General features: G+C 42.4%; 1 protein-coding gene across 1 annotated transcript in view; it reads left to right on the top strand.

Annotated features, from left to right (window-relative positions):
* Positions 1–26,712, top strand: part of LOC141917553 (BDNF/NT-3 growth factors receptor-like) — a 243,026-nt gene that overhangs the window by 31,900 nt on the left and 184,414 nt on the right. The window contains exons 5-9 of the mRNA XM_074810810.1: positions 3,277–3,345; positions 5,491–5,645; positions 15,527–15,663; positions 18,493–18,625; positions 26,320–26,619. Of these exons, the coding sequence (XP_074666911.1) occupies positions 3,277–3,345; positions 5,491–5,645; positions 15,527–15,663; positions 18,493–18,625; positions 26,320–26,619 (794 nt within the window). The remainder of the gene's footprint in view (positions 1–3,276; positions 3,346–5,490; positions 5,646–15,526; positions 15,664–18,492; positions 18,626–26,319; positions 26,620–26,712) is intronic.

Here is a 26,712-nt window from a genome sequence, read left to right on the forward strand (position 1 = left end):
TATGAAGAAAATTAACTCCATCCCAGCCAGACCCAGTACAGTGATATTGCAATGTAAAGCTGCACCTGTGTTGCTAGCTATGTGAATATTTATGCAGCTACATAGGCCACTCTTGTGTTCCCTATGTTGCCACAGGTATGCTTTTAGCTGTATTAGGTCTAGCTACTTTAAAGTGGGCTTGATATTTGTATGCAAAATACAGTCATGCTTTTGACTGTGTGCTGGTCTTCTCCTTAGGAGCCAGACTCTTTGAAGCCCAGATGAATCATCTTTGGGCTGCTCACCACAATCTTTGTGTGTGTGTGCATGCATGCATGTGTGTGTAATAGAATTGGTGAACTACTTTATATTCTGTTTCCACGGAAATGGACGAGTGGTCATTGCCTACTCTTTAATAAGTTGGTCCATGTTTTTTCACTTAACATGGATTAAAGAGACCATAGCAGGAATCTCTATAATCAATATAAAGTGCTCAGTTTATGAAAAATATATAACAGAAAATTTATTGTCGAAGTATAGTTTAAGGTAATAAATCAATAATAGTGGTCTGAAAAATTTCTGTTGAATTACTTGCCGACTTGAAAAACCTTAAGGTGCTAAACTACGTGGAGGAAAAGGCTACAGTCATAAAGTACTATGTGTCAACCCATGACCAAGAATATAGGAGCAGGATTTTTTTGTTACTGTTTTTACTGCTTCTTACTTCCTTTGTCTGGTATATAGCAAGCACAACTGGTAAAAATCTGAAAAGACAATTAAACCTATTGAGTTACTTTTGTTTTTTCACAACTGGATTTGTTAAAATAATAATTTTTTATTCTTTTGATAATTTTGCTTGAATTAATAGTTCCAGTTCCTTACTGGCTCATGCATTTATACCTGCATGAAGAGTTCAGAAAGTAACATACTCACTGATATTTGGACAGTAAGTCTGGCTTAGAATTTAAATCAAGTAAGGGCTATTCTTATGCCTAGGGGTTGCAATAAATTCTCCAAAAGTGATGAGTGGCCTGAAGCTAAATGACAATAAAATACAATTAGGGCAACACTGAACAGTCTGCTGCCCAGTAGAGCTTATATCTCTGAATGAGGCAGCTCAGCTCCTCACAGAGAAATGGAGAATTAGCATGTAACAAGTCAGAAGGAAATCCATAGGAAAAATGGGACTTCAGTCCTGTTCAGTCCTGTTCGTGAAGTAGTTAGGCTCTTATGTCCACTCCAGCTTACCAACAAAAAACCCTTTCCTGGGGTCAGTCTTTTTTTTTTTTTTAAAGATTTTCTTAAAAAATATGTTTTTAAGATTTTATCTTCTTAAGAGAAAAAGAGAGAAATACCATCTCATAGGATGGCTGGGGCTCTTATGGAAGATGTTTGAGGCTCATTTTCGGATCTGTATTTTGATACTCTAATATTTAGAAAGTGGAAGAGGGGTGATTTTCAAAGCCCCTTCTATTTGACTTGGTCTGGAGTCAAAGGTTGAGCCTGGGCTTTCCTTTTTAGGGTGTCAGGGAAGATCACATGAAATGGAACAACTTCATCTGGACAGAGATTTCCCTGAGGGACCCATCATTTGATGGTTAGGGAGTCCTCCTGTTATGGAAGAGTGGGGTCCTTTGCTGTACAGAAACCAAGATTTAAATCTTGACCTCCCATGACCTGGAATATGTTGCCTTCCGCTAGATTAGTAAGTGGCATCCCACTAGACTAGTAAGTGGCATGGGTACCTATCTGCAGGTGGAACCCACTGTATATCTGGTTGTCTTTCAGGGAAGGTGGGATTTAGTCACTGTGCAGGTAAGAGAATCAGGCACTTGCCTCATTTGGGAATACCATGGGGGCATCTGTGTGTGCTGCTCAGCAGTGTCAGGACTGGATGGATTTTTTTTGATGAGTGAGAATCATCTGTGGAGGGGTAAGATTTGACATGTTTTGTGTTGTCTCAGTGATGGAGAGCAGAGCCCAATTTCATAGGAGGATTTAACTTCTTTCAACCTCCCAACCTATTTGTGAATATTAGGAAAAACATCATAGTTAACATATTGACTGTTTTTTACTTAACCACAACTTCTGTCCTACATGCAAATTGTACTTTAATTTTGACCATCAGGATCCACATGTCATGTTTCCACCAGCATCTACTGTAGGGCAGCTCAGTTGATCTGAGTAATGAAACAGTAGCTCACCCATTTTGTTCTCACACATTAGGACCAGTCAGCTTGCAAACTTCATGCCATTGTTTGCTAGAAGGAATCAACAAAAGTATAGTAAATAAAATCTCTTAAAGATTCCATTCTAAATGCTTATAAAAGGTGCAACTTGTACCCCCGTAATTTCTCTGAAAATTATTTTGTACTCAGAGATCAAGGGCTGAAAGTAGGGGGAGTAAACACTGTATGTTTTAGTCAGGGGGCAGGGGGAAGAGGTTTAATCCCTGTTTTAAATGCTATGCAACTTAAAATATGGAGCCCCTATGGCACCTCTATAATATCACATAAAACTCGTGGTATTTTGGCTCATAATTCTGATTTGCACTAAACTACTGGCAGTTTTACAGTTTACTGCTCTCACTATCTTTAGTTTGTGGACTGATAAGACTACAGAAAACCATTGTTTTGGTTTGGAGAAAGCATTTTTGTAAGCCTGGGAAGGGGAGCATTTCTGAATCAGATGAGCATTTCTTTGCTCTGCATAATGGGAGAGAACCTTTCACTTAATTACCACTGGAAACTGTAAATGCTTAATTGACATAAAAAAGCCCAATATAAGCATTTTACATTTTTGGTTTTGATCTTTCCTGTGGGTGCATATTGCACATGTAATTTGAACATCATAACTAAAAGTCTCTGACGTGGATGTGTGCTAGTATGTGAGTACAGAGTTTGGTGCAGTATCTAAGAAAGGGATACAACCATTATGTATATATATGCATACAAGCATATAATTAACACCTGGACTTTACATAATACATGTGAAACACAATTAAATCTGCTGCTTTTCTGTAATGAACACAAGTGCTTTAAGTGAAAATATTGACGCCCTGTTGATTTTGATTTTAAAGAATGTATTTAACTTCAGACATAGACTGGATTCAAATCCTTGAAACCCATCAAACTTTAAAAAGAGACTGGGCACTATTTCTTTCCTACTGAAGTTAAAGGAATAAGAACTTTTTAGAACTCGTTTGGGCTCATCATTTCTTTTGAGAGAGACACAAACTGTATTAGGAGTGTAAGAAGAAGCAGCCCTAATTAATACAATTTTTCTGTTTTCCCATAGCAATTTATCCAGAAACAAGCTCTCAAGTCTGTCCAAGAAGCCTTTTCGCCATCTGGGTTTGTCTGATCTGTAAGTTGTCATTTTTAAAATTAAAGTTTATTTGCGGCTAGCAATGAAAGAATAGGACTTTGAAGTTTGTTCTTTTGAAGGTACAGGTCCATCAAAGATTAGAAATTAAATTCTGATCCAAAGAAGGTGGCAAATATGTTGCCAGTGACATAAGTGCAGAGAGATTTTAATTCCAGGCCTTCAGAAAAGATTAAGAGAAAGTTTTAACATAAATTTATAGATTAAAATATCCTTTTCCCTTCAACTTTAAAATACTTTTTATGAGATTATTTCACACAAAACAACTGGGTTTTGTATTAGATATTAGAGCTAGTAAAAAATACAGCCATCTACAGGTCATAGAATCATAGAATGGTTTGGGTTGGAAGGGACCTTAAAGATCATTGAGTTCCAACCCCCCTGCCACGGGCAGGGACACCTTTCACTGGATCAGGTTGCTCAAAGCCCCGTCCAACCTGGCCTTCACAGAATCACAGAATCATCTAGGTTGGAAAGGACCTTGAAGATCATCTAGTCCAACTGTTAACCTAGCACTGACAGATCCCAACTACACCATATCCCTAAGTGCTATGTCAACCCGACTCTTGAACACCTCCAGGGATGGGGACTCCACCACCTCCCTGGGCAGCCCATTCCAACACCTAACAACCCACTCTGTAAAGAAATGCTTCCTAATATCTAGTCTAAACCTTCCCTGGCGCAACTTGAGGCCATTACCTCTTGTCCTATCGCTTGTTACTTGGTTAAAGAGGCTCATCCCCAGCTCTCTGCAACCTCCTTTCAGGTAGCTGTAGAGGGCGATGAGGTCTCCCCTCAGCCTCCTCTTCTCCAGACTAAACAACCCCAGTTCCCTCAGCCGCTCCTCGTAAGACCTGTGCTCCAGACCCTTCACCAGCTTCGTTGCCCTTCTCTGGACACGCTCGAGTCATTCAATGTCCTTTTTGTAGTGAGGGGCCCAAAACTGAACACATTCATTGAGGTGCGGCCTCACCAGTGCCGAGTACAGGGGCAAGATCACTTCCCTGTCCCTGCTGGCCATTCTATTTCTGACACAAGCCAGGATGCCATTGGCCGCCTTGGCCACCTGGGCACACTGCTGGCTCATGTTCAGCCGGCTGTCAATCAACACCCCCAGGTCCCTCTCTGACTGGCCTTGAACACTTCCAGGGAGGGAGCAGCCACAACCTCTCTGGGCAACCTATACCAGTGCCTCACCGGAAAGAATTTCTTCCTTATATCTAATCTAAATCTACCCTCTTTCAGTATAAAGCCGTTACCCCTTGTCCTATCCCTACACTCCCTGATAAAGAGTCCCTCCCCATCTTTCCTGTAAGCCCCATTTAAGTACTGGAAGGCCACTATAAGGTCTCCCTGGAGCTTTTTCTTCTCTAGGCTGAACCACCCCAACTCCCTCAACCTGTCCTCATAAGGTAGGTGCTTCAGCCCCCCCTCTTTGTGGCCCTCCTCTGGGCTCGCTCAAACAGGTCCATGTTTGATTTGCTAATCAGTGATTTAAATTTCATACAGCATACTATACTATTATACTATGCTTTACTGTTTCTGGGCCATTTTTTCAGTTAGTGTTTCTTCATAACATTACTTAGGGCTTTTACTATGAGATTTTTCCAGAGTGATATACATGATGAATCTTTAAGGTTATGTAAAATCTTTTTTTATGGTAAGAGTTAGAATTTGCCTATAAGACATGACTATCTGGCTCTATAAAGAATTTATCCACTTAACAGAAATAAACCTTTTCTGGAGTGGTCTTTGTGAGATAGCTGAGCAGAGTCTATCATACAAGAGAAGAATTTCTGATGTGTTTAGCTGCTATGAAAGAAAATGGATCTTAGTGGAAAGCCCAACTCTCCAGGTACTCCTGATTCACACCAGTGAATGGGAGATAGGAATTGAGCCCCCCGTGTGACTTCTCTGATCCATGGCAGGATGGATTCTTAGTTGGTGCAGACAGGGCTTAATTTTCTACAAAGAAACCATATCTACTTACAGTTTGCATTGCACTGAGGTCTTTGATCCATACCTTTTTAAAGTAGAGTTCAACTTTTAGTTTTATCCACATGAGTGCTTTGAAACTTTTTTCTATATGCATATGTTCTTAAGAAATCATTTGATTTTTTGCTGTAGTATATTGCTGGACAATCCATTCAGGTGTTCCTGTGAAATTATGTGGATCAAGAAATTTCAAGAGACCAAGTTCTACAGAGAAACTCAGGATTTATATTGCATAGATGACAACACCAAGAGGACAGCCTTGCTGGATATGAAGGTGCCAAACTGCGGTAATACTCTTTTAACAGAGTTCTTACTAAGATATTGTGAGAAAGGAAAAATAAATAAACATGTTTTTTGACAAGATACCTATCAAGATGACAACAGTGCTGCTAAAGGAAAAGGTTTTGGGGGGGAATATTAACCACTTGCCAGTCTTTCATGACACATGGAATAATTTTGGGAGCTTCACATAAAGCCTTCTTTTTTCCTTGAATCTTTAAATCATACTGTTATTCAAGTGCAGGAAAACAGAACATCAATTACAGACAACACACAAGAATTATATAAAATGCGTGTGCCTTTATTGAACAAAATAGTAGTGCTTCCAAGCTGAACAGACACAAGATTTTGCTTCCTTTACATTTTCTTCAGATATCTGAGGTTAATGAAATCTTTTTTTTCTTTTGAAAATACAAAATCTACTGCTAGGACTACAGGAAGGAAATTCAGAAAAAACATGCCTACTGAAAGAGAAAGAGTTAACAAATACTTGGTTTTCACACAGATAAAATTCTGCACAGGCTATGCAAAAGAGACATTACAAGCTTATGTTTGTAGCATTTTGCGGGATATTATTTTCAGTTAGCTTATATGGATTTGGAAATGGTGGAAAAATGGTGTAACAATAAGGCCATCCCTTTTGTTTTTTGTATGCAACTTTGATTCCTGTATATAGTCCTGGGACAGGTGGTGAAAGATTTCACCTGATAGTTGAAGAGAACCTCTTCCTCTGTGGATGGGGGTGGAGCTCAGGTGTTTCTGATGTGATGTGAAGACTATTGAAGTCTGGAGTTTTCTTAGTGGGATGGGGGGTGCTGGGGTGCTGAGCAACAGGCAGATAAGAAGAAAAGAGCAGGGTTTCCTCACGGAGGACTGATTTGGATTGGGAAAGCTGTAAGCAAAGGTGAATGTCAGGAGGAACAAACAAATTCTACCTTTTTTTCCTTCCATCATTGCCTTCTGAGCACCCTTCTCTCCGCTGGCAATACGGAGGATGCAATACACTCTGATTGCAGCCACCGGCAGGTTAGAGCCATGGAGGCAACCTGCTGCAAACCCAATGTGTGCTACGTTTAGTGACACTAACGCATAACCTGTTTTGGTGTTCTTATGTACTGCAGGGTCTGATTTACCTGAAGTGGGTGATGATACTGAGTTGAGCTAAATTGACCTGACTGGCTGCTCCAGCTGGATGGAGTAGAAGGAAGATTCATCTACCAGGTGTTGAAAGGTCTCCTGGTGGATTGAAATCAATTGACACAAAATGGGAGCGATAGCATAGCCTCTTTTAATGTCCTTGTATAGCATGTCTAGAAACTAATAGGTAGCTAGGATTTTCCTTTGAAAATTCTCAGTGTTAAATTCCCAGAATTAAATGTGCGAGACATTTTTTTCTCTTGAATTCTTTAGAATCTGCAGCCCCAGCAGACCTGTTTGTGACCTCTTGATGCTATGTAGATGCATGTGTGTACACACATGCATGTCCTGTGGACATATCTTGATTAAAATACTCATCATGAGAAGAAGGGAAGGTGGCACTTCAAAGTGGAGGGAGAATAAGAGGAGGAAAGGTGCCCTTGACTGTGAGCATATATGACATTCAGACTGAAGTATCAGTACGTGGAATTTTGCATGAGGAATGTGCCTCTTAATTTACAGGTTCCAAATATAACTAGACTTTATGCACTCTGTGTTTCTCTCTCTTTTTCTAACACACACACCCCCCCACTCGCCTCTTCTGGTGTGTTTTTCCCCTTAATTTACCTTTTCTGGTGTGAGCCAATGTAGGACATAGCTTTTTAATTAGAAGAGGTAGATGACAACACAGCCATTTCCTGTAGACAGAATAGGAAGTCCTTGGTGAAAACAAATAACAATCTTCATGAACATGTCTTGTGTTCTGGAAGGTATCTAAAAGATCCAATGCATGGTTAGCATGGCTGTTGCTTTCAACATTTCTGTACATATTTTTCTTTGTTTAAAAGCACAAGACAGTTTCCAGAAAACCCACTGATGTAGTCAGTTTATTTAATTTCTAGCGCAGTCTGACAGGCTAGTAAGTGTAACTGAAATAGAGGAAGAAGCCCCTTTTAGCTGCTTTGGATGTCAGGAGAAGTTTTAGGCATGCAGGCCTTTGTGAATTTTGTTAATGAAACATTTTCTAATTTTCTCTATTGATTAAATGGTTCATCCCATCTGGTTTGTCGATTTTTTTTTAATCTTTTTTTTTTTTTTTTTGTAGGAACTAAGCAAACATACTCTTTTTTTTTTTTTTTTCCTTGCAGGTGTTAATTACTTCATAATGTAGTAAGTAGCCTGTACAGTATGTGGTAAAAGTCTTGATAATAGGACAACTCACTAATAAATCTCTTCCTGTGAAGTTGGAAGATACCACTGTGGTTTCTTAGTCATAAGGCTCTGCTTTGTAGATAATTCATGTGAAAATTAGGAAGGTAATTTAATTACTGTTTATATGGTAGAAATAATTGAATCATAGAATTATTTGGGTCGGAAGGGACCTTTAAAGATCATCCAGTTCCAACCTCCATGCCATGGGCAGGGACTAGACCAGGTTGTTTAAAGCCCCATCCGACTAGACCTTGAACACTCCCAATAATAGGGCATCCACAACTTCTCTGGGCAACCTGTTCCAGTGTCTCACCACCCTCACAGGAAAGAATTTCTTCCTTAGGTCCAATCTAAATCTACTCTCTTTCAGTTTAAAACTGTTGTCCCTTGTCCTGTCACTACAGGCCCTGGTAAAAGGTCTGTCTTTCCTATAAGCCCCCTCTAAGTATTGAAAGGCTGCAATAAGGTCTCCCCGGAGCCTTCTCTTCTCCAGGATGAACAACCCCAACTCACTCAGCCTTTTGTCATAGGGGAGGTGTTCCAGCCCTCTGACCATTTCTGTGGGCTTCCTCTGGGCCTGCTCTAACAGGTCCACGTCTTTCTTGAACTGGGGGCCCTAGAACTGGATGTGGTACTCCAGGTGGGTCTCATGAGAGCAGAGTAGAGGGGCAAAATCATATCCCTTGACCTGCTGGCCTTCTTTTTATGTGGCCCAGGATACAATTTGGTTTCTGGATGCAAGCACACATTGCTGGCTCATGTCCAATTTTTCATGCAACAGTATCCCCAAGTCCTGCACAGGGCGATTCTTCATCAATTCATCTTCTAGTATGTATAGATATTGGGCATTGCCCCATCCCAGGTGCAGGATCTTGCACTTGGCCTTGTTGAACTTCATGAGGTTTGCACAGGCCCACTCCTCAAGCCTGTACAGGTCCCTCTGGATGACATCCCTTCCCTCAAGCATATGAACTGCACCACTCAGCTTGGTGTCATCCGCAAACTTGCTGAGGGTGCACTCAGGCTGCAGTGCCTGTCATTTTGCTATCAGATCCAGAGCCCTTCTCTTCCCCTTGAGGGCACTGAATAGTGTTGGACAGGGCTCGGTAGGCATGGGCCAGGCCCCAGCACATTGCAGTGATTTGTGTCTCTCTGGAATTGCCAGGGTGACAGCATACGTTTTCCAAATATTTTACTAGTTTTTTGGGATTCTGCACTTGTTCAGGGTGAAGTTCCAAAACACTGGGGGTGCCCACTGTCCTAGGTACTTGCCCATGCTCTCCCACACCCCCTGCCACTCATAACTCTCCAGCCTTGGGGTAGATCTCCGGGTGATACTCTTAAATAGTCACTTAACCCTGAACAAAACCTGAATCACATGCAGGAACACGCCAATTCCTAGCAATAAGATGACCACGTTAGTGTCAACATTACAAAGATATTCAACATTTCTGAAATTCTCAAACGCTATTGTAGGGAGCCTGGAGGACAAGGGGGAGGTGAAGGAAGGTGTCTCCCCCATGGATTGGCTCTCTGAGGAGAAAAGGTAAAGGGTGTAATTGTTAAACTTTTCCACTAGATGACCCCCGAAGTACAGAGGTGACGACAATGCTGAGTACAAATACCGGACTAATCTCAGGACCGAGAACTTTATCGTTCGATAAATCAGAGTTACATAGTACAGCAAAGCGAAAATCTTGATCCACCTCCCACAGGTGTGTTTTGCTGATCGAGGATGCCAATTAAACTCAGACACCAGACCGAAAAGAGTAGGCTTATTTTACTGTTAATAGTTAAAGGATATAACCAAGTGATACAGAAAATAAGCAATAAGAAAAATACAGAATAGTACACTTAATTATTACTATATACAGTTAATTATAGAAAATAAGAATAAGCAAGGTAATGCACCTAATCATTACTACACGATGGGGAGAATAGTGATTAAGAAAGATCCATCACCACTTGCATACGTTACCATCATCCAGATCCGCAGTCGCTGGGGAGCCCCGGTTGCAGCGAGGATTTGGAGAGCCTGTCCCGGCAAGTGGGAAGTCCTACGCAATGCGTCCATCCGTAGGTGAGGCTTCCAAAGTCACGGCAAGAGGGTCCAGCCTTATATACCAAAAATCAGCAAGTCAGAATGACTTGCACTTTTCTTTGAGCGGAAATATCTGGTTTCATCCTCCTGTTGGATTCCACCCAGAGCCTGGCCAGGGCTCAGGGGGGAGAACCAAGGGAGTTTCTAACAAGGCCAAACACTTGGGTTCTCAGCCTTGAACAAGGCTAAACAAGGGAAGTTGGATACACATTCTCACAGCATTTCATCCTCACTACTGATTATATTTTGTCTAAGCTACATCTTTCACTAGTGAGCATACATATTTCATTGATGATCAGATACTAATAATAAATGCTAATGGTAATACAGTTTTACTAATTAGCAGATACTAATAACGGATAACGTTTGGTTGTGAGGTTCATCTAGAGGTCAACTTTGTTTCAGGGCCTATTATTCAGGCCCTAGCACTACAAGGTGATAAGCAGCAGCATAGGGACTATATAGGGCTAGTGAGGTGGTGCATAGCACAACTGTGAGAACCAAAGACACGACTCTAAGAGCCAATCAACTGACATTATGACCAGCAACTATTAAAACAATACAATGAATGATTGTAACAAATTCGTTGTAATATGCTCTGACCAGATCTGTTGTTATCTCAACCCTTTGAGCTCCACGCTGAGTGCCAAAAAGGACTGTTGTGGCTTGAACCCGGGCGGCAGCCAAACACCAGAGAGCCCCTCACTCACCCTCCCCCACCTGGGGGGTGGGGTAGTAAATTGGAGGGGTAAAGGGTGACTCATAGGTTGAGATAAAAACAGTTTAATGTTTGAAATAAAATAAAACAATAACAATAATAGAAAGTACAAACGGGCAATGCACAATGCAATTGCTCACCACCCAATGACCAATATCCACCCCATTCCTGGCTAGCGATCCCAAAAAACCCCAAGATCCCCAAAACCACAATCCCAGACGCGAGAGACAACCCCCTCATTCCCGGCCGACACTCATCTATATACTGAGCATGACGTTACATGATATGGAATATTTTATTGGCCAATTTGGGTCCAGTGCTCTGGCAACAACTGAAAACATCAGTGTATTATCAGCATTCTTCTCATACCAAATCCCATACTGAATCCAAAACACACAACTATTCTAGCTACTAAGAAGAAAAATTGGCTCTATCCCAGCTGAAACCAGGACACTTGGCAAAAAGTCTATCACTTCTCCAGGCCAAACAACCGCAAGTCTCTCAGCCTTTCCTCATAGGAAGGGTATTCCATCCTTCTGATCATTTTCTGGACTTCCTCTGGACTCGCCCTAACAGGTCCATGTCTTTCTTGTACTGGGGACCCCAGAGCTGGACACAGTACTCCAGGTGGGGTCTCACGAGGGTGGAGTAGAGGGGGAGAATCACCTCCCTTGACCTGCTGGCCACACTCTTTTTATGCAGCCCAGGATGCATTTGGCTTTCTGGGCTGCAAGCGCACATTGCCAGTTTTTCATCCACCAGTACCCCCAAGTCCTCCTCCGCAGGACTGCTCTCAATCCCTTCATCCCCCAGCCTGTGTTGATATTGGGGATCGCCCAAACCCAGGTGCAGGATCTTGCACTTGGCCTTGTTGAACTTCATGAGGTTTGCACAGGCCCACTCCTCAAGCCTGTACAGGTCCCTCTGGATGACATCCCTTCCCTCAAGCATATCAACTGCACCACTCAGCTTGGTGTCATCCGCAAACTTGCTGAGGGTGCACTCAATCCCACTGTTTATGTCATTGATAAAGATATTAAATAGCATTGGTCCCAGTACGGACCCTTGAGGGACACCTCTCGCTACTGGTTTCCACTTGGACATTGAACCGTTGACTGTAAGACTTTGGATGCAGCCATACAGCCAATTCCTTATTCATCTAACAGTCCAACTATCAAACCCATATCTGTCCCATTTAGCAGCAAGGATGTCATGGGGGACCATATCAAAGGCCTTACAGAAGTCTTGGTAGATGACATCTGTAGCTCTTCCCTTGTCCACTGATGCAGTCCCTCCATCGTAGAAGGCTACTAGATTAGTCAGGAACAATTTGCCCTTGGTGAAGCCCTGTTGGCTGTCTCTAATCACCTCCCTGCCTTCCTTATGTTTCGACATAACTTCCAGGAGGATCTGCTCCATGATCTTACCAGGAACAGAGGTGAGGCTGACTGGTTGGTAGTTCCCAGGGTCCTTCTTTTTACCCTTTTTAAAAATGGGTGGGATATTTCCCTTTTCTCCAGTCACTGGGGACTTTGCCCGGCTGCCATGACTTTTCAGATATGATGGATAGTGACTTAGCGACTACATCATCCAATTCCCTCAGGACCCTGGGATGCATGTCATTATGCCCCATGGACTTGTGTATGTTCAGGTTCCTCAGGTGGTCATGAACCTCATCTTCTCCTATGATGGGAGGGACTTCATTCCCCCAATACCTGCCTTGAGATTTGGGGACTCGAGAAATGTGGGAAAAGCAATTGCCATTGAAAAATGAGGCCAAAAAAATTGTTGAGTACCTCAGCCTTTTCCATGTTGATTTTTACTAGTTCTCCTGTCTTTTTTACCAGGGGATAGCACATTTTCTTTAATTGTGCTTTTTTTTTTCAACATACCTGCAGAAGCCCTTCTTATTATTCTTCTCATCCCTTGCCACGTTCATCTCCAACTGTGCCTTAGCTTTCCTGATCCCATCCCTGCACATCCAGGCAGTGTCCCTATATTCTTCCCAGGATACACATCCCTCATTCCACTGCCTGTGCATTTACTTCTTACACTTTAGCTTAACTAAGAGGTCCTTACTGAGCCATGCTGGGTATCCTGCCTTCCTTGCTCACTTTCTTACACGTGGGAATCAAGAGCTCTTGCGCTCTAAGAAAAACGTCCTTAAAGAGCTGCCAGCTCTCTTCTGCTCCTTTATCCCTGAGGGCAGTTTCCCATCCACTAATTCCTTAAACAACTGAAAATTTGCTCTCCTAAAATTCAGGGTCTTTACTCTTTACCTGGCCCATATCCCTCAAGATTGTGAATTCCACCAGGGCATGATCACTGCAGCCCTGGCTGCCACCAATCTGGACCCCTCTAATCAGTTAATCTAACAATAGGTTTGGTAATGCTGCTCCTCTGGTCAGGCTGTCTATCACCTGGATTAAGAAGTTATCCTTGATGCACTCCAAGAGTCTCCTGGACTGCTTACAGCTTGCTGTGCTGCTTTCCCAGCAGATGTCAGGGTGACTGAAGCCCCCCAGCAGGATCAGGGCCTGTGAGCATGATGCTTCCTGTAGTTGAAGTAAGAATGCTTTGTGAACAGGCTGCCCTTGATCAGGTGGCCTGTAGAAAATGCCAAGCACGAGCTTTCCTTTGTTGGCATGGACCCTAATTTTTATCCATAAGCTCTCAACCTGTTCATCGCTGTTTTTCAAAGACAGCTCTGTGTGGTCAGTCCACTATTTCTGTAAGTGATGTAAGCAATGTAAGCGATGACTGCGATTGCCACTGGTGTGTTAAATTCCTAGAAGTGAGGCATGTCCTATGTGTGGGGTAAGGTCACTCATTAGTCTTCTGGAGATCACCTGGAGCTCACTTAATCCCAGGGATGCAGGATCAGAGTCTTTGGGACAGGTTATATTATGTTATTAGTTGCTGTCTCTGGGAAGCATTTGATCACTGAGCTGCTATCATTGAACTCACTGAAACTGAAGATGTCTTTTTCTTCTGGTATTTTTGGGAAAGGCCTGTCTTCTACAGTTGTCTCTGCAGCCCCATGTGCCACAGGTCCTGCCAGAAAACCTACTGTGACATGGGTTCCACTTCATAGTTTGCAGCTTCCTTCAGGGCATATCCACCTGCTCCAGTGTGTGGTCCTCTATGGGCTGCAGGGGACAACCTGTGTCACCATGTTCTTCTCCATGAACTGCGGGGAATTCTCTGCTCTGGTGCCTGGAGCATCTCCTCCCCCTTCTTCTTCACTGACCTTGATGTCTGCAGAGTTGTTTCTCTCACTTTTTTTTCTCAGTCCTCTCTCTTACACAGCTGCTGCACAGCATTTTTTACCCTTTTCTTAAATATGTTATCACAATTGCACCACTAGTGTCACTACTTGGCTCAGCTTCGGCCAGCAGCAGGTCCATCTTGGAACTGACTGTCTGACATGGGGGCAACTTCTGGTGTCTTCTCACAAAAGCCACCCCTGCAGCCCCTCCTGCTACCAAAACCTTGCCGTGTAAACCCAATACATACATACATATCCAGCACAGCAAATAAATTATATTTGAGAAGATAAATTGCAAGTCAAACTTGCCTGTAATTGTTGATGAGAAATGCTTCATAATTGAGGGTAAGGATTCTTACAATGTGTAGGAGCTCCAAATTATGGTACAGTATCTCTGAAGAAATATCCATCATGTTATGTAATTATTTGCTATGAAAAATAATATGATGTGAGATCTTTCATGGTTAAAGTCTTTTGACATTCCTGGCAATATTTTTGAAAGAGGGTCAGCTCCAAAGTAGTCTATAACGTGTTGGGTTTTTGGAAGCACTCAGCATATTGGTGCTGTTACTCCTTTGAAAGTTTCCATTGCTTTGGGCACTGACATATGAGAAAAATGAGATATGAAGTGGTTTATAGCTTTGTGAGATGGTGAGAGAGTCCTGGCTCTTGCAAAAACTAGGCTGGCTTACTGGTGAGTAGTATCATCTCGCAGCTTTTCTTCTTTCCCTCTTTTTTGAGGGCAGTAGCTAAGTCTGCTGAAGTGCCCTGGATAACAGCTCTGTGCAGTCACTGATCCTCTCTTCTGTCCTTTCTCTCCTCTGGTTTAATCTGTTCAGGGCTTTGTTTCCCTCTTGTACACTTTGTACTTGAAGATCTAGGTTTTGCTCTGCTGTCTATGAGCTCTCTGTATGAGAAGGAGGGCTTCAATCTTTTATATGATACCATGGGGTAATGGGATTTTCATAGTAACTGTAGTAGAGAATAGTGGGAATACCACAATGTGAAGTAGTTCCTGAAAAACAGATTTTATTGCAACTGCTACAACAGAGATAGATTAAATTTTCTGTGTTAAAAAATGGAGGGTTTTTCTTTTTTAAGTTAAAACCTGAAGTTAGGATAACTACTATTTGTCCACCTGAAACATTTCCCTTTATAATTAGCTTAATATATTTCCACATGCTAGAATGTTTCTTTTGGATATCAAATGAAAGAGGCCCAAAAAAATTTATGTAGCAGCTTAAGGATTGTATTTATATATCTCCAACAGTGCTGTTTGTACTCCCTTCCTGAACAATAACTGAACACAGTGAATTTTAAGTAAGCAGTGTTTTTGATTGCATTTATACATTTCCCATAGAATTGAGCAGTATCTATTTCTGGCAAACACAAATATCTATGTGGTGTTTTGTTTTTTTTTTGGGTGTTTTTTTTTTTTTTGCTTGTATCATAGACTTGCCCTCAGCAAACTTAAGCAATTACAACATCACCGTGGTGGAAGGAAAGAGCATCACATTGTACTGTGATACTACTGGAGGGCCGCCCCCTAATGTATCCTGGGTGCTCACTAATCTTGTTTCAAACCATGAGGTAAGTTTCATATTCAAATATGTGGCAATTCAGAGACAAAACATCTGCCAAAGGATGAAATAAAGCCTTGTCTCTAACTTTAATTAACTTTTTATTTAAAAAATGAAATAGTAAATTAATGTTAGGATTACATTTATTTCCAATTGCTTTCAATCCATGGTGACTGCTGCAGTGCTTTTGGAAAATGGCAAACATTCATTCCTCGAGAAACTGATTTGCACTTAAGTTTTTGGATGTTCTTTTGTAAATGAGAGTGCTGTAATTTCATGGAAGTAATCTAGCAAGTCAGGATACTGAAGCTTAAGTACTTTCTTATTATCAAATACCTGCATGGAGAGAACAAGTCCAATCTATTCTAATTGTGAGAAAAGCTTTGTCTTTTATTATATTTTTAGGCCAAAAGCTTGGTGTGCTGGAACTTTGATTGTAAATATTACTTTGTGGTTTGTTTCATTTTCCTTTAACAAAACAAAATAACAAGAGAGTCATGAAAGTCAAAGTCAGGATTTTACTATGGCAAAATTTTCTTATGAAGTATGAAAATGTTTCCTCAATAAAGCCATCCAGAGAGTGGGAATTTTGTTTCCTGAGATCCTGGTATTCTGTGTACCTGCCTTAGACTGTGTGTGCAGTGGAGATATACTGATTTAGTTCTTTCTGATGGAGATGTTGATAAGCAGAAGCATTTAAGCAGGTCTTCAACATGCAGCTGTTGACCTCCTAAATTGTCATTATTTGCACTGTACAAGACCCTCTGTTATTTACAATTTAATGACATTAGCTCCCCTGCATTCATGAGAGTACAGACTGCCTAAAGGTCTGTACAAAGTGAGTGATGTGTACTTCCAAAACTGTTCCTGCAGTATGGAAGAGACAGGACCTCTGGGGTCTCTTAACCGCTGCACTTTCTTCACTGAGGTCATTATGTAGAATTTGACTAGCCCGTCTTTCAGCTTTCATAAGAAATTTGCAGAGCTCTAGTTTTATTTTTAAACTTTTTTCTAATGTGTAAAACTACCCAAATGCATCAGTTATCAACAAGAAAAAGAAATTAAAACAGTTGGAGGAATTTATGCAGTGGTGGTTCTTTATTTTTATATTTCTTTTTTTTTTTTGAGTGGTGAGCCAAGACAAATGTGGAATACTGTTCAAAAAGTAAGATCACCTCATTTTTTAACCTTCCTGTCTTTCAAATGCCATGTTCAGTTTACTTCGAGCTTTCCTGAAAAGCTTTTTTATCCTGACATAACTTTGTGAGAGGGGCTTATAATATAGCTGTGGAGCACTTTTCAGTGCTGTGAAGTCTTTTCAGTAGCAGAATGAGTGCCTTTTAAAGCTCATTTGCTATTCACAACTTTCCTTTTCTGTGAGTGTTGGTTTTGGTTTCCTTTTTTCTCACTTCCATATCTTTGTTTCTGCCTCCCTTCTCTTAACCTCCTATGCTGCTTCTGCCTGTTTTTCTTTCCTGTTCTGCAACATTAACCACATGTTCAGCTTTCATGCTGATGTATAAGTTGGTTAATGTCAGTTAGACTTTTCTTGATATATGTTTCAGCCTGAGCCTGCAATTGAAGGCCTGTGCTTTGATGACCTCTGAGAGTTGCATATGGAGAACTTTTTCCACTCCTCCTGCCCCAGTGTCACAGTGAAATCAATGGGACATTTGACTTCAGTGGATTTAAGGTGTCATCTCGATGTTTAAAATTCTGGTCTGCAATCCTGTATGCAGGATGTTCCCACATGTCCCTATTGTCTACCACTGGAAGTCACTGTGGTTTTACAGGTGCAGCATATCATTTGCTTGTGTTCTGTGCAGCATCAAAGCATGTGTACAATAAGTAACCCAGAAGGTGTTTTTTTATACAATCATCCTAATTTTTATTTTCTAAATTTGTTTTGGTTCCTTTCCTTTTTAATAAAATAATCTTGCATTTTATGAAAAATTCAAGTATGGAAATAGTAATTATTTGGCTGTCATTTTAAGGACCTCATTTAAGATAACAGAGGCTTTAACAACTAGCTTTGCTAGGTGGTATTATTTTTTTTAAAATCTTTGTAATTACTTTTTGCTTTGTTTTTCTAATTAATTTTTGTAATTTACTTTATTCAGTGTAGCATAGCTGCATATTTAATATAGCATTTAATGCACCAAACTTTCTGTAAATCATAATTCTTACCTCAATTAGCCTGTGCTCAAGCACAGTAAAACAGTACTTGGGCAGTAGTTCATTTAGTAGAAGGGACATAATCTCTTGTGGAAGTTTCCATGATAGCAAGAAGCTTTTAAGAGACATTTGGCTAAGGAGGTGGGAGAAGACATGCTGTTGTCAAGGTGCAGTAGAGTTCAGAAGGCAGTAGTGGAAGAGATGTCAAGCTAAGTGTAAACAAAAGAGATAAAATGAAGAGTAAATCGAGGACTGAACAGAATATAGGAGGGGATAAAAAGATTAAAGAGATTAGAGCTAGACCATAGAAATCAATCATGAAACTGAAGAGAGGGATAAGCAAAGAAATGGGTGCAGAAAAAAACATTTGTGTAGAGAGAAAGAAGTGTCAAAAGAAGGGAGAAACAGAAAGTGACATAGTGGAAAAATGAATGAGTTTTTGGGGCTTTGAATCCACTGCTACCAATGGTTACAGTTGGTTCTGTAGGTGTTTTGCATCTGTTTGGATAAGACACCAAAGTAATGCTTTGATTAATTAAAGTTTGATACAGCTAAAAGGAAGGGAAAATGGAAAATGCTGTTGAACTGTAGGCAATGGTTCCCCCTCTCTCCATTGTTTCTTTATGCCATATTTAGCACATCCATATTTTTTGGTCATTTGTAGAGTGACACAAGTAAGAATCCTGCCTCGCTAACCATAAAGAACGTTTCATCTGTGGACAGTGGACTGTGGATTTCTTGCATAGCAGAGAATATTGTGGGAGAGGACCAAGCCTCTGCTGAGCTCACAGTATTCTGTACGTAAGCAGGCTAAACCACATTGGCAATAACTATTTTGGGTATAAATATTTGTTGGGCACACAGGTTGTTGAAACAGAAACACCCTTTAAGCATGTGAACTATCTATGGCAGTTAATTCTGGGAATAGCCCAATGAGCAGTTGTTATTTTTTACCTTTATCTGCTCTGAGTTCTTCTGCAAAAATTGTGTTTCTAAATGCTTTATCTTCCAGTCTGAGCAATCTGTAAGTAAATGTCTGAAACCCCAAATACTCAGTGGTACTGTCAGTGTGAACAGGTTTGTAATGGTGTGCATATACATACACACTATCTTAGGAATTAAGAAACATAAATGCATCAAAAGTCATAGAAATTATTTATAATAAATGAAAAATTTTAAAGTTTTTTTTAACTGAACCAACAATTTCTTTGTTCAAAAATTAACACACTTGCATCATTTGTTCTGCCAGATGTAAATTTATTTGTCATAGCACTGAATAATTATTTGTCAAAGCCAAGGAAGGGGGAAGGGACATGTACTATAGAAACACTGGCTTCTTAGATCTGAGATTCCAGCCTGAATTAATTTTATGTGAAATACGTTTTCACAAGTTGCAACCCTCTGTTTAATTGAAGATGGGAAGGGAACACTTTGTAGATGGGAATTTTTTTTCAGCATGTTCTCATGACAGTAAACTTGAGATATCGCTCTAGAAGCACTTAAAATGTTTTGTAGGTGGAAATTAGATATGTAATAGCTATGGAAAGGGACATAAACTAGAAATGTTTGAACAGTGTAAATGAGATTGTGAGATTGGCACTGTTCTGAGTGATAAAAGGGAGTATAACTAGATGAAATTATGAAATTGGATGCAGTTAAGAATGAATATAAAGGAAAATTTCCTAACAGTGAAATAATGTGCAAGGTGTTGGAATAATCTCCTGAGAGAAACAGAAGTCTGTAAACTTGAGGCATTTAGCACGTTTGAACAAAGAATGAGAAAATGTATAGTAGAAAATTGTCATTGACAGAAGAATCCAGGGAATGAAATCAGCTGTTCTGGCCTTGATTCTTTTAAAAAAGTCACCTGAAAGTTTGGATACCTAGCTGAATATATTTCCAGTACTACTTGCTTTTGGCTGACTTTTAAATATTTTTAATACTGTTTTGTTCCTTCAGCACTTCTCTGTACCACTTTTTCAGCATAGTGTCCTGGTTTTGGCCAGGATAGAGTTAACTTTCTGTGGGCTGAGAGGGAGCACAGCTGAAGGGCTGGGTCCTGATCAACCATTGGAGCATCCCATGTCATGTGACGTCAAAGCTCAGCATATAGGCGCTTGCTCTCTCACAGGCGTTTTTTTGTTTTGGGTTTCCGGATTGGCTGGGCAGGGTTCTCTGGTGCGGTCGGGATCACTGCTGGGGGACAGGCTCTGTACCGGTCGCCGCTCGGTGAGCCACTGCTGCATTTTACCCGTTTGGACTGCTATATTACTGTTGGTTTTGCTAGTAATTTTTTTTTTTTTATTCAACCTACAAATTTCTTCTTTTGTCCCTCCCCTATTTCACTGGGGGGGGAAGTAAACAACTGGCCACGTGGCGATTTGCTACTGGCTGAGTTCAAACCACAACAGTTTTTGGCGCCCAACGTAGGGCACGAAGTTTGAGATAATGGCAGAACGGGTAATAATGTTGATTGCTTGGCTCCTTATAGATTTTATCACCTAATTTGCAATACGTATTTCCCATGCTGTTGCTCACAGTCCCTGAGAGTTTGGTTAAGATTTTGTTTCTGCTGGACTATGTGATGCTCATCTATGATAGGGTGCTGTCATTGGCCCTGGGGCTATTTACAATTGTGTTTGAGGAATTCAGGAATTTCAGATACCTTTGGAATGCTGATATAAACATGGTCGTCTTACTGCTAGGAGCTAGTGTGTTCCTGCATGTGGTTCTGGTTTTATTCAGGGTTAAGCAACTATTTAAGAGTATCCCTTGGAAATCTACCCCAAGATTGGAGAATTATGAGTGGCTGGGGGTGTGGAGTAGCATGGGCAAGTACCTAGAACAGTGGGCACCTCCGGTGTATTGGAACTTCACTCCTGCACAGGTGCAGAATCGTGAAGAACTAGTAAACTATTTGGAAAAAGTATGTTGTCACCTGGGTAATTCCAGAGAGACACAACTCACTGCAACATGCTGGGGCCTGGCCCACGCTTACCGAGTGCTATTAAACACTGTTCAGCACCCTCAAAAGGAAGAGAAGGGCTCTGCACCTGGTAACCAAGTAACAGAAACTGCAGCCACTACAACCCTGACCACAGGCGCTGCAGCTGAACCAGAGAACCAACCCATGACAGTGTCAGTTGCTCCCATACAGAAGAAGAAATACACAAGAAAATCCCCTCATGGCATACAGGGTGACGATGAACCAGGCCCATCACGAGAACAAGAGGAGGAGGCAGAGCCAGTGATAGTCACCCAATCCTTATCCCTGAGTTGCGAGATGTGCGAAAAGATTTCAGCTGCCATCCAGGTGAGCAACTCGTTACCTGGCTGCTCTGATGCTGGGATAGCGGGGCCAGTAAGTGTGGAATTAGAGGGCAGGGAGGCCAGGCAGCTGGGATCCCTGTCTAGGGAAGGGGGCATTGACAAAGCCATTGGAAAGAAGACAAAAAATCTCAGTCTGTGGAGGCGACTTCTGTCAAGTGTGAGGGAGAGGTATCCCTTCAAGGAAGATTTTGTGTGCTGTCCAAGTAAGTGGACCACTATGGAGAGAGGTATCCAATACTTGAGGGAGATGTGCGGGAGATGGTTTACTATGACCCAGATAATGCACGGCTACCCACAGATCCAGATGAAGTCCAATGCACCCGGCCCATGTGGTGGAAGTTTGTACGGAGCACACCCTCATCATATGCCAATGCATTAGCAGTAATGGACTGGAGAGACAAAGAGGGACCAACAGTGGATGAACTGGCTCGCCAACTACAACAATATGAAGAAAGTCTCTCTTCCTCCCTCATTGCGGCTGTGGAGAAATTATCTCAAGATTTCCAGCAATTTAAAGAGGACATGTCCTACTCCCCACCTGCACAGACTAGAATCTCGGCTATCAGGAGCAGTCGTTTCTCTACTCAAGAGAACCGGTACACACCACGGGGGAAGCTGTGGCATCGCCTGCGTGACTATGGAGAAGACAAGAAGAAATGGGATGGAAAACCTACCTACCTCCTAGAAGAATGGGTATGTGAGTTCGAAGGAGGAACAAGTACAAAACGGGGTTCTTTTAGGAGAAACGCTGCTCCGGTTTCCAGTAGTCAAGTGACCAAACAGAGCAGAAAGGTCGACTTTGCTCATGATCCTATGAGAAGAACTTCTGACTTGTATTCACAAGAAGTGAGTGATCAAGATGAGACTGAAACCCGTGCACACCACACTAACCCATTTGTCGTTAGCGGGTATTATGATCAACATTAGAGGGGCCCTGCCTCCAGCCAGGTGGAGGACAGGGACAACGGAGATTACTGGACTGTGTGGATTTGATGGCCTGGCACGTCTGACCCCCAGCAGTATAAGGCTCTAGTGGACACTGGTGCTCAATGCACCCTAATGCCATCAAATTATAAAGGAGCAGAACCCGTTTGTATTTCAGGAGTGACAGGGGGGTCTCAACAGTTGACTGTATTGGAGGCCGAGGTGAGCCTAAGTGGAAAAGAGTGGGAAAAACACCCCATTGTGACTGGCCCAGACACTCCATGTATCCTTGGCATAGATTATCTCAGGAGAGGGTATTTGAAGGACCCAAAAGGGTATCAGTGGGGTTTTGGTATAGCTGCCTTGGAAACAGAAGGAATTAAACAGGTGTCTGTGTTGCCTGGTCTCTTAGAGGATCCTTCTGTTGTGGGATTGCTGAGGGTCGAAGAAAAACGGGTGCCAATTGCCACTACAACAGTGCACCGACGGCAATATCGCACCAATCGAGACTCTGTAATCCCTATCCATAAACTGATTCGTCAGCTAGAGAGCCAAGGAGTCATCAGCAAGATGCACTCCCCCTTTAACAGCCCCATATGGCCACTGCGAAAGTCTAATGCAGAGTGGAGATTGACAGTGGACTATCGTGGCCTGAACGAAGTCATGCCACTGCTGAGTGCTGCCGTGCCAGACATGCTAGAGCTTCAGTATGAGCTAGAGTCGAAGGCAGCCAAGTGGTACGCCACAGCTGATATTGCCAGCGCATTTTTCTTCATCCCTCTGGCAGCAGAATGCAGGCCACAGTTTGCTTTTACCTGGAGGGATGTTCAATACACCTGGAATCGACTGCCCCAGGGGTGGAAATACAGCCCCACCATTTGCCATGGACTGATCCAGACTGCACTGGAACAGGGTGAAGCCCCAGAACACTTACAGTACATTGATGACATCGTTGTATGGGGTAATACAGCAGAAGAAGTTTTTGAGAAAAGAGAAAAAATAATCCAAATGCTTCTGAGAGATGGTTTTGCCATAAAGTGTGGCAAGGTCAAGGGACCTGCACAAGAGATCCAGTTTTTAGGAGTAAAATGGCAAGATGGACATTGTCAGATTCCAATGTAGGTGATTAATAAAATAACAGCTATGTCCCCACTGACTAACAGAAAGGAAACACAAGCTTTCTTAGGTGTTGTGGGTTTCTGGAGACTGCACATTCCAAATTACAGTCAGATTGTAAGCCCTCTCTATCAAGTGACCTGGAAAAAGAATGATTTTACATGGGACCCTGAGCAATGACAAACCTTTGAACAAATTAAATAGGAAATAGTCCATGCAGTATGTCTTGGGCCAGTTTGGACAGGGCAAGATGTTAAAAATGTGCCCTACACTGCAGCCGGGAAGAATGGCCCTACCTGGAGTCTCTGGCAGAGAGCACCAGGGGAGACTCTGGGTTGACTCCTGGGGTTTTGGAGTTGGGGTTACAGAGAATCAGAGGACCGCTATACTCCAAGCGAAAAGGAGATACTGGCAGCATATGAAGGGGTTTGAGCTGCTTCAGAGGTGATTGGGACTGAAGCACAGCTCCTCCTGGCACCCCGACTGCCAGTACTGGGCTGGATGTTCAAAGGGAGTGTCCCTTCTACACACCATGCAACTGATGCCATGTGGAGTAAATGGGTTGCATTAATCACACAACGGGCTCGAATAGGGAGCCCCAGCCGTCCAGGAATATTGGAAGTGATTAGAAATTGGCCAGAAGGCAAAGATTTTGGAATGGCACCAGAGGAAGAGGTAATGTGCGCTGAAGAGGCCCCACCATATAGTAAACTACTGGATAATGAGAAGCGATATGTCCTGTTTGTTGACGGGTCCTGTCGCATTGTGGGAAAACATCGAAGGTGGAAAGCAGATGTGCGGAGCCCCACATAACTGGTCGCTGAAGCTGCTGAAGGAGAAGGTGAATCGAGTGAATTTGCAGAGGTGAAAGCCATCCAGCTGGCCTTGGATATCACTGAGCGAGAAAAGTGGCCAGTGCTCTACCTCTATACTGACTCATGGATGGTGGCAAATGTGCTGTGGGGGTGGTTACAGCAGTGGAAACGGAGCAACTGGCATCACAGAGGCAAACCCATCTGGGCTGCTGAATTATGGCAAGATGTTGCTGCTCGGGTAGAGAATCTGGTTGTTAAAGTATCTCATGTAGATGCTCACGTACCTAAATGCCGGGCCACTGAAGAACATCAGAACAACCAATAGGTGGATCAGGCTGCTAAGAATAAGGTGTCTCAAGTAGATCTGGACTGGCAACATCAGGGTGAACAATTCATGACTCGCTGGGCCCATGACTCCTCAGGCCGTCAGGGAAGAGATGCAACATATAGATGGGCTCGTGACCGAGGGGTGGACTTAACCATGGATGCTATTGCACAGGTAATCCATGAATGTGAGACATGTGCTACGATCAAGCAAGCCAAATGGTTAAAGCCCATTTGGTATGGAGGATGATGGTCAAAATATAAATATGGGGAAGCCTGGCAGATTGATTATATCACACTCCCACAAACTCGGCATGGCAAACACCATGTGCTTACAGTGGTGGAAGCAGCCACTGGTTGGTTGGAAACTCATGCCGTGCCCCATGCCACTGCCCGGAACATCATTTTAGGCCTTGAGGAGAAAGTCTTATGGCGGCATGGCACGGCACACCAGAAAGAATTGAGTCAGATAATGGGACACATTTCCGAAACAACCTCATAGATGCCTGGGCCAAAGAACATGGCATTGAGTGGATATATCACATTCCCTACCATGCACCAGCCTCTGGGAAAATGGAGCGATACAATGGGTTGCTAAAAAACTACACTGAGAGCAATGGGGGGTGGAACTTTCAAACACTGGGACTTGCATTTAGCAAAAGCCACCTGGTTAGTCAATACCAGAGGATCTGCCAAGCAAGCTGACCCTGCTCAATCAAACCTCCTACATACTGTGGATGAGGATAAAGATGCTGTAGTGCGCATTAAAAATATGCTGGGGAGGACAGTCTGGGTTATTCCTGCATTGTGTGGAGTAAACCCATGCGTGGGATTACTTTTGCCCAAGGACCTGGGTGAACTTGGTGGGTAATATCGGAGGATGCAGAAGTCTGATGTGTGCCTTAAGGAGATTTGATTTTGGGTGAAAATAGCCAATGAATTGAACTGTCAAATAACTCTGTTATTGCAATTGGTGCCTCACACCATCCTCCTACCACATCGAAATCCTCCTGCTCCACTGACTGAGCCAACTCCACCTCATTCCTCCAGCCTTAAAGACTGTCATGACAGATGGAACCTAACGTTATGGACTAAATGAACTCAGTAGACATTTTGGAACGGTGGTCCATAGACTGAGGGAATGATATCTGTGAGACCCGGGAAAGGGATGGTGATTCCTTAGAATGTATTTGGAACCTGAGCATGACGTCAGTGGTATGGAATAAGGGGTGGAGACTGTCCTGGTTTCAGCCAGGATAGAGTTAATTTTCCTTGGGTGAGAGGGAGCACAGCTGAAGGGCTGGGTCCCGATCGATTGCTGGAGCATTCCATGTGATGTGATGTCAAGCTCAGCATATAGGCGGGCGCCTGCTCTATCACGCGCATTTTTTTGTTTTGGGTTTCCGGATCTGCAGGGTGGGTTTCTCTGGTGCAGTTGGATCGCTGCTGGGGACGGGCTCTGTACCGGTCGCCACTTGGTGAGCCACTGCTGCATTTTACCTGTTTTGGACTACTATTATTACTGTTGTTTTTGCTAGTAAATGTTTTTTTAATTCAACCTACAAATGTCTTCTTTTGTCCCTCCCCTACCGGGGAGGGGGGCGGGGGGTGGGGAGTAAACAACTGGAGATGTGGCGATTTGCTACTGGCTGAGTTCAAACCACAACACATAATAAAGCTAAAATTTCCCTATCTCCCTTCTCAGTGATCTGGTAACTGAAATTTCCACACCTTGCAGAGTAAGTGATTTAATGGGGGTTCACACTTTGTCTGAAAGTAGTTTGTTTTGTTTCCTTCTAAATAATGGCTTAATTTCAGTTGTGAGCATAGTACCCAAGGCAGAGCAGGTGGGCTTCCTGTGTGGGTATCTTCCAAATAGGTATAATTCCTTCAAATAGCGTATTTTAGCACTTATAACCTGAGAAAAAAAGACATGTTTTGGATATTCTGACGTTCTTCACTCTTTTTTTTCCCCAATATAGTTGCACCAGATATCACATTTATTGAATCTCCAACCCCAGACCACCACTGGTGTATTCCATTCACTGTGAAAGGGAACCCTAAGCCCACATTGCAGTGGTTCTATGAAGGGGCTATACTGAATGAGTCTGAATACATCTGTACTAAAATACATGTTAGCAATCAAAGTGAATACCATGGCTGCCTTCAGCTGGACAACCCTACCCATCTGAACAATGGTGCTTATACCTTACTGGCAAAGAACGAGTATGGAGAGGATGAAAAACGGGTTAATGCTCATTTCATGTCAGTGCCTGGAGATGGTGAGTATAATTTTTTTATGTTAGCAATTGCAAATTGACAAGAGTGTGGAGACAGTGCTCCTGGCCAGCTTACCTATTTTATATGCATGTTTT

Source organism: Strix aluco, chromosome W, assembly GCF_031877795.1.
Source record: "Strix aluco isolate bStrAlu1 chromosome W, bStrAlu1.hap1, whole genome shotgun sequence".
NCBI classification, from domain to species: Eukaryota; Metazoa; Chordata; class Aves; order Strigiformes; family Strigidae; genus Strix; species Strix aluco.